The sequence below is a fragment of the Talpa occidentalis genome, unplaced genomic scaffold (assembly GCF_014898055.3).
Source record: "Talpa occidentalis isolate TD23 unplaced genomic scaffold, MPIMG_talOcc4v2.1 talOcc4.16, whole genome shotgun sequence".
Lineage (NCBI taxonomy): Eukaryota > Metazoa > Chordata > Mammalia > Eulipotyphla > Talpidae > Talpa > Talpa occidentalis.
This window is the reverse complement of record NW_023601653.1, coordinates 30669566-30684168: the sequence shown is the minus strand read 5'-3', so window position 1 is coordinate 30684168 and position 14603 is coordinate 30669566. Positions and strand designations below refer to the sequence as shown.

Sequence of the window (14603 nt, the reverse complement as noted above, 5' to 3'; positions counted from 1 at the left end):
TAACAATGACACAAGACCAAGAAATCTAAAACAAAATGGGAAGTATTAAAAATATAGTAATTAAAACAACCAACAGCATTAACAAGATAGGTTCAAATGGAGAAGTTCATGAGGTTGAAAAGTTGTCCAGGAAGGCAGCAAGAAAGACAGACAGAAAAGCGAGGATATATATAATATAAATGACAAAAGGAGCAACAGCTGAAAAAGCGAGAGGAGAAAAGTTGTCTGAAGATGTGAATAAATTTGAGTTAAAAGCACTATGAAAATCCTCAGGCATGATGAGATTTATGAATGCATATAAAAAAGAATACTCTAGAGATATTCAATGGAAAAGGAAGGAATCTACACAAATGAAAAAGAATCAAACTGTTATCAAGGTAACATACTAAGATGTTGAAGAACTTTTGAGTTTACATAGCCAAACTATTTAGATATGAAAGCAAAATAAAAACTAAAAAGTACAGGGTTCAGGAATTAAACCACAGCTCACTATATTCATTAAAAATAATTTCTGATGAAGTGGGGAAAAAAGAAGAATGCAGGAGATGCTATATAAGGTATGGGTTGTCAATATCTTAGTTTTACTGTTGTCTTGAAAAGAAAAAAAGAGGTCTAAAGTAAGTAAATTTGTAAACAATACAGATATTGGTAAATTTAAGAAATCAATTAAGTGTAAGTAAACCTAGGTATTAGGTTATGAGTCATTTTTAACCATAACAAAAACCAGAAAGCATTAAGTTTGAAACCAAAAGATCTATTGATCTATTCAATGGACAGCAAAAAAGAGAAGAAACAAAATATAATAAATACTTTCAAGAATTAGGAGTGATGTAGCAATTAAAAAAAAATCACTTTTGAGAATGTAAAGTGAATGGTCTGATATCACTAATATAGATGCAACCATTCATAGTAGAATATGATACAAGAATGTGGAGAAAAAGTCAGGCCAGGTAAATAAAAACCAAAAGAAAGCTGGGATAGCTATCTTAATATCAAACAAAACGTAATTTATGACAAAGAATATCATAATATACAAAGGAAGATATAACATACTAGTACAATGAACAACAGAACGAGATAAATGTCACAAACACATACATGATACAACTTTCAAAATGTACCAATCCACAACTGATAGAATTAGAGAAAAACATGGAGAGTAAAGGGAAAAGGGGCATGATGGAACACAGACAGACTATAGGTGCCTTGGTGACAGGGGTAGTGTGGTAAAACACATCTGAAGAGATGGGACCCTGTAGTTCTGAATCATAAACAGTGCTGTAAAACAATGTTACCTTTATTTTTAAAAAAATGACATAATAAAGAATTACAGGAAAAACAGATTAAGTGGAGATTCCCAAGATCCTAACATCCCTCTGAGGTCAAGAGGACAATTAGCAGAAACAAAAGAGAACCAAACAATATAATAAGCTAAGATTACTAATTTCAGCATATAGAAATTCATGCTCAACAGTCATAAAGTACTTATAAAAACATTGTATTAAGGTCATAAAAGCTACAAATTAAGAAAAAGAAACTGGAAAGAATAAGATCATGGAGTAAGCCCAAACAAGGACATTTTAACATTAAAGTCAGAGTTGCAATAACAAAAAAGAAAGGAAAGGGAAAATCAAAAGTTCATTCTAAGAAACATTACTATGATGGAGACAATAGAAACAAAGATGCAAGATACAAAATACAAAAATGAAAATCATCAGATATTTTAAAACATCATAAATTATATGCTAATCAATTTGAAATAGAAATAAAATATGTTTAAAATATAAATCTTTAAAACTGGCACAAAAGAAACTGTCAGGTCAATTGGCATGTTTAAAAAAGGGAGGTAGCATGTGGATTTCCCTATGATCTCTAGTTCTCAAACCTGAAAGGCACAAGTCAATCTTCAGAAAAAGTCTAACAACTGTTCCAGGAACAAGTAATTTTTGTCTCAGTTTGTTCCAAAATGCAGAAAAAAGTAAAATAATTCCATTAGGCAGTTGAAATCTCAACTCTAAAACCACTTAAGGATAATATTTCTTTGTCCCCCCCGCAAAGTTTCTTTTTATATACACACACACACACACACACACACACACACACACACACACACACACGCACCAAAGCTCATTTCACCAACAAGGACATAAATAAAATGTGCGATTTACTTAGGTAGTTAGTAACAATATCATGATAAAGCTTGTTCCATGAATGCAAAGCTAATTTGATATCCGAAAATCATTTCCAAAAATGTTTATATTTAATATTCAAAGAAAAAAAAAAAACAAAGCCCATCTGAATTAATACAGAATAAAAGGTCACAAAAAATTCAAACAGACTTTAAGTTAGATGGAGAGTTTATATTCATTTCCAGGAAGACTGGAAATATGCCCATTTTTAATGCTAATGTTTTAAAAAGTACTAAAAATCCTGTCCAATGTTACAAGAAAATAAACATATGGTGTGGTATAATGTGGAAGATTAGAACTAAAACTGCCATTTATTGCAGATAACATCTTTTGCTTATTCACAACAGCAACACAACTAAGGTATACAAGAATTCACCAGAATAGAACACAAAAACAGTGTAATAAGAGACACAGAATAGGATCTGAATAAAATAGTTCCTTGCTGTATTAATCTATATATTCAAAGTAATCCCTATCAAAATTTCAGTTTTCTTAAGAAAACCCTGACAACCTTACTATCAACCATATGTAGGATAAACATCTATACTTAAGGTCAACCTTGAAAGTGTTTTGTGCGGGGCAGTGGAAGAAGGTAACCCACCCTTAAAAATACTAAGACATATTATTCCAAAGAAATTAAGGCATGAAAATGACAAAACAATAAGACAAAAAAGAACAATGAAACAGAGGAGTAACTGCTAAAAGACAAATGCAAGTGTTTATAAGAAACTGATATGCAATAAAGGTTACGTACCACAAATAAATGGGGACAGAGAATGACTATTTCATGAAGTGTCATAAAAACTAGTTCACTGGGAAAAAAAAAAAAAAAAAGAAAGAAAGAAAAGAAAACCAGATGCCAAATTAACACCAAATACAAAGGTGGACTGACTCCAGAGGGATTAAATGTGAAAGGTAAACTAGTCAAAGGAAATATAGATAGAACTAGGAAGGACCTAATTTTGAAAGAACAAGTCATTAAGTAAAAAATGTCAATAAACATAAAAGTCAAGGAATTCTGGGGGCCTCCCTGGTGGCCTAGGGGTTAAGTCTCAGCGCTAATACCATAAGGGCCTACTGAGTTTCATCACTCACCATGGAGCTAACCCACGTCATGGTGCAGCAAGACCTTTCCTGTCTCACCCGCTGCTCACCTTAGCAGCATATTTCAGTAGAGCTACCTGTTCTGCTCCCCACTGTGCTCTAGTGAATCCTCTCACACCCTACCCCCGGCACCTCTGGCCTATATCCTAGTTCTACACAAAAATTGAAAAATTAAGGAATTCTGTTTAATGGAGGATGCTATGGACAGACATGGCACAATAGGTTATTTATGAAGTCCAAAACTGATATAGGATTGACATTTAAAATACCTAAGAACTCTTACAAAACAGGAAAAAGATAGCAAACTCCAATAGGAAAATGGGTACATATGAGCAAACCTAAAGGTCACAATCTTTACAAAGCTTAAAAACTCAACAGATTATTAGTAAATATTACTAAAATGAGCCTGAACCTTACACATTAGACTGGTTAAAACAAACAAAAACCAATGGAATCAAATAATGCAAACTCTAAGCACTTAATACTTCCATCTCCCAAAACTAGCAACCTTTTGGTAAATGCATATCCCAATGAAATTCTTAGATAGCTAAGAAGATATGCACAGGGATGATCACTTCAATAAAACTGTATGGAGCTTAATGGAAATCTTGTGTTCATCAAAGAAAAAGAGTATAGTAAAATACGGTGGCTGCATATCACAGAGAACAAAGCAACTCGAGATACATGAATATAGTAACATGGATGGATCTTAAAATCATAAAGGCAAGTAAAAATAATTATAAGCAAAGTAAAATAGGGAATATTACTAATGATCACCAGCAAAATAAAAAACTGCATTTCTAACAAATCTCTAAATAAAACTCGGTATGGTTAGGATCAGTATACATCCTGTGGAGCTGAACCAAAATAAAAATTTAAAGACCAACCCTAAATTGGTGGTACTTCAAACAAAATTTTAATCTCCCAATAATCCTCCACTAGATAGGATACATTAGTTTTCCAACTATTATACACAAAAATCATAGATGGTCTTAAAAATACACCTGCACTGTTGATTATAAAAAGATAAGTAAGGACTATGGAAAAGAAAACGTGTACCTTTCAATGTATCCTGTTGGTGTTTCTACCAGACCATCAAGTCTTTCTTGAAGGGCTGCAAGAATCTGAGGATTTTGCATCATCTGAACAGTCAGCTGACGCGCTTTAAAGAAAAAAAGGGCATCGAAAGAAGTATTTTATGACAATGTATTGTTATTTTAATAGGACAATCCAATCATGAGTGTTTCTGAATAGACTGTAAATTGCTAGTATGCGCAAAGATGGGCAACAGGCCAAAGAAAAGTCACTCTAGGAGAAGTTCAGATTCCTATTGATTTCAAATGTCATCAACATATTTTTTTACCCTTTCATCTTGTTTCACCCACACTGCATTTTGGGCAGCTCAAAGCATGACTCAGTTACCTATATATGATAGGTGACAATACTTTGAAGGAGAGAACACATATCATAAAACTGCAAATATAGTGACTGTTTCAAGGCTGGAACTGTGGGAATGAGTGACCTGAATGTTCAATCTTGTAATGTGCTTGGGTTTATTTGAATAATAAAAGTTCAAATAGTCAAAGGTTATAAGTGAAGCCAAACAAAATTGGTTATTAATGGTGTCTGAAAATTATACTCTACCCAATATAAGCTAATTTATGAAAAACAAGTCATCTTCTTCAATACATACATACAAAATTGCCATTAATTTTTCCCAATTATGTTTTTAAGGGTCAGTCTATCTTCTAACATTAATTTGATTATTGGGTGATGTACAGTTATGAAAACCAACATGCCTTTAAAAATAGCAATACTGGCAACTAACGATACAGTCATGTATCTTTTAAGAAAAACATTACAAGACAAAAGATGGAGCTAGTTCAGTAGTCTTTTCACAATCATCTGGCTTAAAAATGAAAAGTTGAATCATTAGAGAGCATAACCTAAAGCAGTATAATTCCCCACTACCATCACTAACCCTCACCCACACATATGAATTATCTGCTGAAGAAAATTTTGAATGATTTTGTGTCTATTTGTTAATGTTTCTTTTGTTGTTTGGTCACAATGAAAAAAAAAATACACACACACACACACTACATATATTGTATTTCTGACACGAAATACTAATAAACATTTCAAATAAATCTAAGCTAGTGTTTGTTGAGAAGCACCACCAATAACAAGTATGAATAAATATTGAATGAATAATGAATAAATATTTCTGAATGAATGAATAAATATTTCTATTGATAAATTCAGACAAAACTCATGGGCAGCTCTGTCTGACACATCTATGCCACATGCAAGCCCAGCAGCAGATACCATGACTTCTGATAAGTCACACTATATCCATATATTTTCTTTTTTTTTTTTTTTCTAGAGGCATGTCTTATTTATTTATTTATTTATTTATTATTTGTTTGTTTGTTTGGTTTATACATGCACTGGGTACAGTCAGAAGCACGGGAGGGTGAGAGAATTCACCAGAGCCAGAGCGGGGAGCAGAACAGGCAGAAGGACCGAAGTACACTGCTGAGGGGAGCAGCGGGCGGCAGGAGAGGTCTGCGCACCATGTGGGACCCTCCTCCGGTGGCCGGGGAGCAGCCGGGGATCGAACCGGCTGCAGAGGCTGCAGGCAGCTTCGCAACCCAGCGCTCAACCGCTGCGCCACCGGGGAGGCCCAATCCATATATTTTCCTCTCTTACTACTTCATCTCCATCTCCCTCTTCCCCTACCTCCCACCACGCAGTTTCTGAGCTAGGATAGGGGTGGTAAAGTGGACAATGATCCGAAAAGAGAAAGGTCAAGTAACACAAGTGCCAGGATTCGCTGGCTCCTGAAGTAAATTAAAGTAATACCTTTGATTTTTGTTTCTTCACCAGTTTCTTCTTCTTCTACTTCTTCAACATCATCCAAATCTTGATCAAGTTCAGACTGTTCTTTGCTAAAATATCATAGCATCACACCAAGGTTCAAATGGACCAATTACAAAAAAAAAATTACAGAAAAACTTCAATTCATTTTCTAGATTAATACGCCTCATTCAAAAACATGAAGTAGGAATTTAAATGGCAATTCCATTTTCCTTTTAACTTCAAATGGACACAAATACAAAACCAGAAGTACGTAGAATTTCACTTAAAAGCATATGGCCGAATATAGTTTATATTTTAAGTCTTAAAATAGAGCTTGCAACATTTTTGTTTGGGGAATGTGATAGCAAGAAATAAGCGTTTCATTCAATAATCACTCATTTTAATCTTTTTAGTAATAGCGCTTATTTTATGAGAGGGCAAAACACCAAGCTTTTTAAAAGTCCACATTCCTTAACCTACGTTTTAGTTGATGTGATTAGGTTTTTGGTAGTGAGCTAAAAAGCAGAAGTAGAATAGAAATTTAAGGAAGTCTTTATAGAAAAGTAGGAGGAAAGATATGAGACAGCAAGCTGGGAGGTTTTTTCATCTTGCTCTTTCCCTAGAATTGGTATGTAAGATGGCTAGAGCTCCAGCAGCCACAAAATGGACCATGAAACTTTCGGGAAAATGTCATCAGTTAAGGATCAAGTAGTTTGAAAAACAAAAAGGTTCTGGATCCCTTATGGCTGTGGAGCAAGGGTATCAGACTATACTCTGATCTTTCTATACAGCAAAGATGGGGAAGAACAGTGAAAGAAAATCAGAGTCTATTCATGACTAGAGCAAAGCCAGGAGGATGGCATCACTGAAGTTAAAAAGTATTAAGATTACATTCTTTCCATTTTATCCTAAAAATCTAATTTTTGAACATGAGATTACAACCAGCATTAAAAAGGAGAATACAGACATCTAAGTCAACATACAGTTTATGGTAGAATTCCTTGATTTCACATTTTACTATTTTGCTAGAGATTTCATTGCTTTCATATCTTGAAACAGCATTTGAAAACTTTCATATAGGGACAAAGACTAATAAATTTTTGTATACTAACAAGTACAGAAAAGCTCAACTCTATCCTACTAGTAAAAGTTAAGTTCCCATCAACTGAGGGAAAAATTCAACCTTCCTATCAGAATCAAGAGATTTCTGGACTATCTAGTATAAAAAGCCACTGACTGAAGGTAACAGAAATAGTTCTCCTCCAGTATAATTTCATTCATCTATTTATTAAGGCTTTAATACTAGGGTCAAAATTATGTACACTGAATGGTGAAACAGAGTCCACTCCCATTTTTATAATTTTATTGGGACAGAGGCAAATTAATTGCATTATGTATTGCCTGTTGCTATTTTCACAATACTACAAAGTTGAGTGGTTGGACCAAAAACCATATGTTCCCAAAATACTTATGACGAGGTCCTTTACAGAAAAATCATTCACTCTTGCTCCCTCCTAAAAGGCTCTCAAATATCCAAAATTAATTTATGGTGTGGGAAGCAAGGAAGCAAGGAGTCACAATCAAATTACTCTTTTTTTTTTTAAGTTTAAAACAAAAGGAGAATCCCAAGGTTAAGATGGCAGGTTGCAGATACTCAACTGCACATCCAAAATCGCCACCAAGATTATGATAAAGAGGGATTTAACAAACTTCACTGAGAACTGAAACCGAAGCTAGTGGTATGGAAAAGTGAGAACCAGTCTCAACATGTAATCTTAAAAAAGTTTGGATATTAAGCAAAAACTGGTAAGCAGTCAAATCCTTGGAGCCTCTCCCTCACTCTAGCAGATGAATGGTGGTTTCCTGTCTGGAAAGGGTTAAATAGAGAGCTCAGGCAAAAGGAGTACAGACAGGGGGGGGGGGGAGGAGGAGGAGGAATAGCTAGGACAGGATCATGTACACAATAAATGCCAAATATGAGGACTTCTCTCTTCTCCCAATTTGGCTCCCAATAGACTGAAAGTCAATTCTTTACACAAACATCTTTCAGAAGGATACCTGATCCAGAAAAAAACACTCTAATACTGGTTATTTTCACAACAAATGCCACACAGAGGATCCTGCACTAAAATCCCAAATTGAAAGTCTCCCCCTCTAATACTCAAATTTCCCAATCAATTTTTTAAAAAATTTCCCTCAAATACATGCCCCCAACCCCAGTATTAATGAGCAGACAACCAAGCACTATCTCTGATTTGAGAACAGCTTCTTGCATTAAGGCCAGAAAAAAACAAGGAAAAAAAAAAACATGTGAAAGACTAAACGGGAAAGAAAATCCAAAGATACCATAATCAATGATTAGAAGAACAAGATGCTATAGAAGCAAGAAGAGAACCAATGAGCTCATGAAAACTAAACAATTAGAAATTCAAAGCAAGAGTTGAAAGATAAATAGCTTTTCCAATTTGCTGAGAGAGTAAAAAGACAAAGATAGGAAACAGGATGTAAGGTAATTAGAAAAATCAAGTTGAACACATAACAGGAGTTCCAGAAAGAGGAAAAAGAAACAAGATAATACACAAAATAAGAATATTTCCTGGAATGGAAAGTCATTCCAGAGTTGCCAGACAAAATGGTCCCCTGAATTCCTAACACAAGAAAGAGATAAAAATAGCTAAAGCAATTTGAAAATTTCAAAATGCTGAAGCCAGAGTGGTTTCCAGAAACAAATACATAAATATTTTAAAGTCATATATAAGATCAACAATTATAATGACTTTTAACTTTGACAGAGCAACACTACGAAAAAGGCAATGATGCAGCAGAACCTTCAAAATTGTGAAGAAAAATAACCCCAAATTAGAAGTCTATACCAAACAATCAAGGATAAGGGTGAAACAGTCATTTTCAGTCATGCCATAACTCAAAATAATTTACTTCCCTGGCACTCTTCTGAGGTATTAGGCTAACAAACAAACAAACAAGGAAAACAAAATGGGACATAGCAAAGAGGAGAAACAGAAGGAAACCAGAGGAAGATAGTATACCACAGCTGAACAACAGAGAGTGGGATTCAGAGACAGTCACCTTGAGAGCCATCAGCACTAAAATGTCTGTGTGGCACTACTGTCTTATGTTGAAGACAGCACTCATGGGGGAGGACTGGCCAGACTGTTACATATACTTGGGATATGCTGCCCTTGTGTCAAAGTTTCCTGTACTCTCACCCCCACACTCTACTGCCTTTAACAGCTATTAAGTTTATCATGCCCCTCATACTTAAGAGTTGTTTTAATTACTTGAGTTTGCAGGTTACAGTGAAATTACAAGCAACAAATAGTGCAAATCAACTCATTCTTCCTCACCATATTTCTGCAAGAGGTGCAATCACACTAGAATCCTGTCAGAGGTCAACTTGATTAAACCTGTTTCCATAATTCATGGCCTCCTTCCCCAACGATTTCTCCAAAATAAGCCCCTGTAAAACTTCATGACAGTTGAAGCCATACTATGACCACCCAGATATTATCTTGCTTATTTTCCCAACCTCGTCTTCAACTAATAGTGGTAACACTGATTTTTTTCTTAGCACAGCAAAATTTGTGACTGCTATTCAGCATTTCAAAATTAAACATGGTTAAGAATTTTTAGTTGATAAAACTAAAGAAAAACAAAGAAATGAATCAGACAAAAGCCAAGATGGTGCTTTTGTTCCTGGAGTGGAAAGGCAGACAACTAAGGACAATACAATTGAGAAGGGACACAAAGGGCTTCTTAACAGTAATGTTCTAATTTTTAAAACTTGTCTACAAGTATCCTTTCAGTCTTTAAATTCTACATACACATTCTAAAACTTTTAAAATTTTGTGTATAAGTTACATTACAATGTAAGTAGTACAATCTTTGGGAAATACATGTGGTAAAAATGAATTCTGCAAATATTTATGATTCACCATTGTGCTCATCACTTTCCTAAGAATAAACATTGACAAATGGCTTACTATATTTATGACAATGCATTATGTACTATATTTTGTCTTGGATACACTGTACCCAACTTTTATAATAGTAGGTACTAAGCATTAGTCATTACCATACATTTTGATAATTCATAAATAGTACTGCTGTTAACTACATCACAGTACAAAGTGATTCCAAATCTCTAAAAAAAAAAAAAAAGAACCAACTATCTGTCACTTACTTGTCAATGTCTGCCATGTTGTAAGAACTCCAAATATCTATGGAGAGAAATGTCAATGTTAAAAAATATATAAGATTTATTTAAAAACCAATAAAAACATTTGAGGACAAAATATTTTAAATCAATACCACATTGATTTGCATATATATTAAAATGTAAACGCCCATTAAAAAAGCATCAGTGTTCAAAAGAGAAACCATGGAACATAAACTCTCCTTAGTCACCAGAAGATATTTTTTCTGAGACTACTACTTAAAACAAACAAGTTACTATCAGATTTTTAGAATCTATCATGTAAGGACTGTTAGAAGAAATAGACTCCTGGTAAAGAATCACATATATGCTAGAAAAAATACAATGCAAAGGGTCTTTAATTATTTCCTTTTAATTTTTGCTATGCAGCACCTCACAGGAAAAAAAAAAACAAAACCACTTCATTTGATGGTATTAATTTTTTATCCAATTTAGGTTAAAGCCAAATACTGCCATCTACGGTAAGCACCCAGGATTTTTGGTCAAAAATAATAATCCTCGCATCAAATTCAGCCCTTTAAAATTACTTAATGACAGTTACAAAAGCCCTGGGACTCAAATCTTTGTCAAGCAAACCTTCCCCATCTCTTCAAATCACTGTTATGTCACATTATAACCAGCAGGCATTCAACCTTCCCTGGATATGCTGGCATACTGTCAACAATGCTCTTGGTTATCAAACCTGAATACTATTAGAACTAAGCATATTCTAAGTTCTAACTCATGATAAGATGAATACTAACCTAGAGAATACTGGTTTTAGAAAGACAAAACGAGATAAAATGTTTCATCAGACAGAAAAATGGCTAATGCCCTAGGTAATGCATTACTAAAAGGCAATCTAAATCAGGCTCAGAATCAATCCCACACCAAAATCAAGTTTTTACATTTTTTTAATTTAAAATATTAGCCTTTGATTCATAGAATGCTATGTGATTCCTCAAACAAACATACTTAATATGCTTATTGCCTAGAGGTTTAGGACAAGTTACTGATTTCAGCAGTCAACTGCCAATATTTGAACTATTATTACTGATTCAATAGCCATGCTTCAGACAAATTACGAAGGAACTATTTCTTCCTAAAATATCCTACTATATTTTTAAAATATCCTCATGTTCTTTGAATCACTCCTAATTGCATCGATAAATTTCTCCAGTTGGGTAACTAAAGTAACACTGACAAAATACTTAGCAAATGATTATGAATGCTAATTCAAAAAGAAAAATAATGAATCCTAGTCAGAACAATCAAGTTGAATTCTATTGTCTATCAAATCAATAAGCATTTTTATTGGAGGAAAACTGTGGTGAATATGCATTCTTAAATATGGCTAGTATTCCCATCAATTATAATCTTTCTGGAGAGCACTGTGACCACAGGAACATCAAGAATTAATAAATATGTTCATCTCCAGCCTTCATTATTCACTTATGAGAAACTACCATGAAAAACACTATGTAAAAAATCTAAGGGTCTAGTAAACTTTTCATGTCCACCTAGATGGCTCTCTTTCAATACTATATCCTTTGGCCCACAAATTCAAACTTCTTCTGAGAGGACTTCTCCATCCCATACATTCTTGTTAAATAAGATCTCCTTATATGCACACATTCCTATAAACCTTTTTCTTCCTATAATGTTTCTGATTTGGAATTAAGTTAGTGTGATTATTTGGCCAAGTCTCTCCAGATTTACTGGTCCACAAGATTCACATTACAGGAATTATTTCTGCTGTTTTGTCAATCACTGTATTATAGAGTAGTATAAGAAGCTTATATATCTGGCACTACATATCAAAAATAAACTTAGCATTAGCATAGTATGCACACATAACAGAGTACAGTCAAAATTGAAGCAGATCTGAGTTGATATGGAAAGAGCAAGAAAAGCAGGGGTATAGGATATATGGAAAATTTTCATCTGGATGGATATATCATATATATGTACATCTGTGTATATATACACAGATGAACTTGATTTCTCATGAATGAAACACTTCTGGAATTCTATCAGAAACATAACAGTAGCTACCTATCAAAAAGATTAGGAGAAAATAGCAACTTAGGCTTCAAGACAAAACAGGATGGCACTTACTTCTGAGATGCTTTCTCCAATCTCCCATTTTAGCTAAGTTATATTTCATGGTTGTACACTTTTGTTTTTAAAAGTTAAATCTATTATGTAGATTATCTGAGTTGAATAAGCAAAATCTAACTCTGGCAAACCAATTCTGGCCTTATTTTATTATGTACAATCAAGCAGGAAAAAAACTATTCCCTCATCAGATTGTTCTTAGGAAGCAAATTCATGTAAAAGACTGTGTTTTTTATTGAGTAAACAACAAACTTAGTGATTTTTCTTTCTGTCCATTTTGAATTAACCACAGCAGAGTCAGCGTTTCTGCAAAATAATCAGCTGGGATGATGGCTGGAAAAAAAAGTCTTTCAGTTCTGACAACTGTAAAGTAACCCATCAATGTAGCAAGGTAGAAACATATGTTAACTTAGAGGCAAAATAACTATGGAGCACTGGGAACACTCTGAATTATCTCTATAACTTCCCTAAAAATCTAAATTATATAAATTATATTTAGAGACAGAGATTCCCAAATTGAGATTCTGAACCAATACATCTGATGGAATATACCCCAAAATCTGTGTTGTAAACAAGAAACAAAGCTTCTACGGCAGATAGTTTGATCACATTGAAAAATATAGGTTTAGGTTAACACCTACATTAATTTTTTTTAAATTAAGTCAACATTAAATACAACCAATGAGAATTTTACGTATCAGACATGAAATTACTTTCTGAAAAATCTGAAGAATTTCCATTCCTGGCAGTGACAAACTAGATTATGCATACCAACTCTACCAGTGAGAAATAATTTAAAATGCAGAATAAAGTATTTGTTAAAAATCCTAAAATAGGAGACTGGATCAAGAAGATGTGGTATATATACACATGGAATACTATTCAGCAATCAAAAAAGATACTCATGACATTTGCAGCAACATGGATGGAGCTAGAAGGGATTATGCTCAGTGAAATAAGCCAGGAAAAAAAAAAAAAAAAAAAAAAAAAGAAAAATATTGGATGGTTTCACTTATAAGGCAGAATATAGGAGAACCAAAAAAGGGGCAAAGAAAAAAAGTAATTATAATAAATTAAAAAAGAAAATTAACAGGCAACTATTAATCACAGACACTACAGGGGAGGCAGGAAGAGAGGGACCAAAATAGGAGAGGGAATGTGTTCTTACACAAGGGACTATGGTGATGGTACACGGTGAATAAGTGGTGAGGATTTTGCGGGGACTACACCTGAGAGGAAAAAGCATGCACTGTACAAAAAGGAAGAATGATGTAAAATATATATAAAATGAAAGAAAAAAAAAAGCTCAACAACAAAAAATCTTAAAACTGCAGAAAATTCTAGTTAGTAAGGACTCACTAATCCCAAACTAAAGGCAAATCAAGAAGCAAAATAATAAGCAGAAGGCAGGCACTGTGTCCAGAGGGCATCTGTGAATCTTAAATTTGAACTTGGGTTTTAACTACGTGAGGTGAAATGAAAATCCCTAGACCCGTTCAAGATATGAACCTTTACAGCAAACCCCCCAAATTAATCAGGAACCTTCAAGTGCTGTACTCTCCAGGATAATAAACCAGTTCTCCTGGAAAAAAAGAGCTCAAAGGCACCTCTCATGTTTGCTACCCCCTGAAACCCCAAGCAATGAGTTTAGTGATCTCTACCCAACAGAGTTCCTAGGCACTCGCAAATCCAAACGTTAGTGAAAGGTACTTCCATTCTGGATTTCAAATTCATACAAGCAATTTTCCAGGGCAAGGAAGGGAACAGAAAGGAATATAATCAACCAGTCCTACAAAGAATTGAGCACTGTAAAAAGACTATAAACAAGCTTAAAACTATAAACACAGACAAAAGATATCTATGCTCACACTAAAATAAAAAGTAGCATTTGCAGTATTATCTGTAAGCAATATCTATTAAAGGAGATATAGCAAAACTGGCAAAGAACAGCACTTCTATAAATAAAAATAATGGATATCAAACTAAATGGCAGGTTTAACAGTAGACTAAACACAGGTGCAACAGAGAACTGAGTTGGAACCAAGTTTAGAAGCAAGACATTCTAGGGCAGGGTGGAAAATACTTGCGTTAAAAGACATTTTAAGGTACAAGAAATC

The 14603-nt window shown here is 34.0% G+C and overlaps 1 protein-coding gene across 8 annotated transcripts in view; it reads right to left on the bottom strand.

The window, feature by feature from the left end:
* NAP1L1 (nucleosome assembly protein 1 like 1) overlaps positions 1-14603 on the bottom strand; it is a 39073-nt gene that overhangs the window by 19374 nt on the left and 5096 nt on the right. For all 8 annotated transcript variants that reach the window (XM_054696204.1, XM_054696206.1, XM_054696207.1 and 5 more), the window contains exons 2-4: positions 10357-10393; positions 6159-6244; positions 4353-4455 (exon numbers count right to left, since the gene is read on the bottom strand). In XM_054696204.1, the coding sequence (XP_054552179.1) occupies positions 4353-4455; positions 6159-6244; positions 10357-10373 (206 nt within the window). In that variant the 5' untranslated portion in view covers positions 10374-10393. The remainder of the gene's footprint in view (positions 1-4352; positions 4456-6158; positions 6245-10356; positions 10394-14603) is intronic.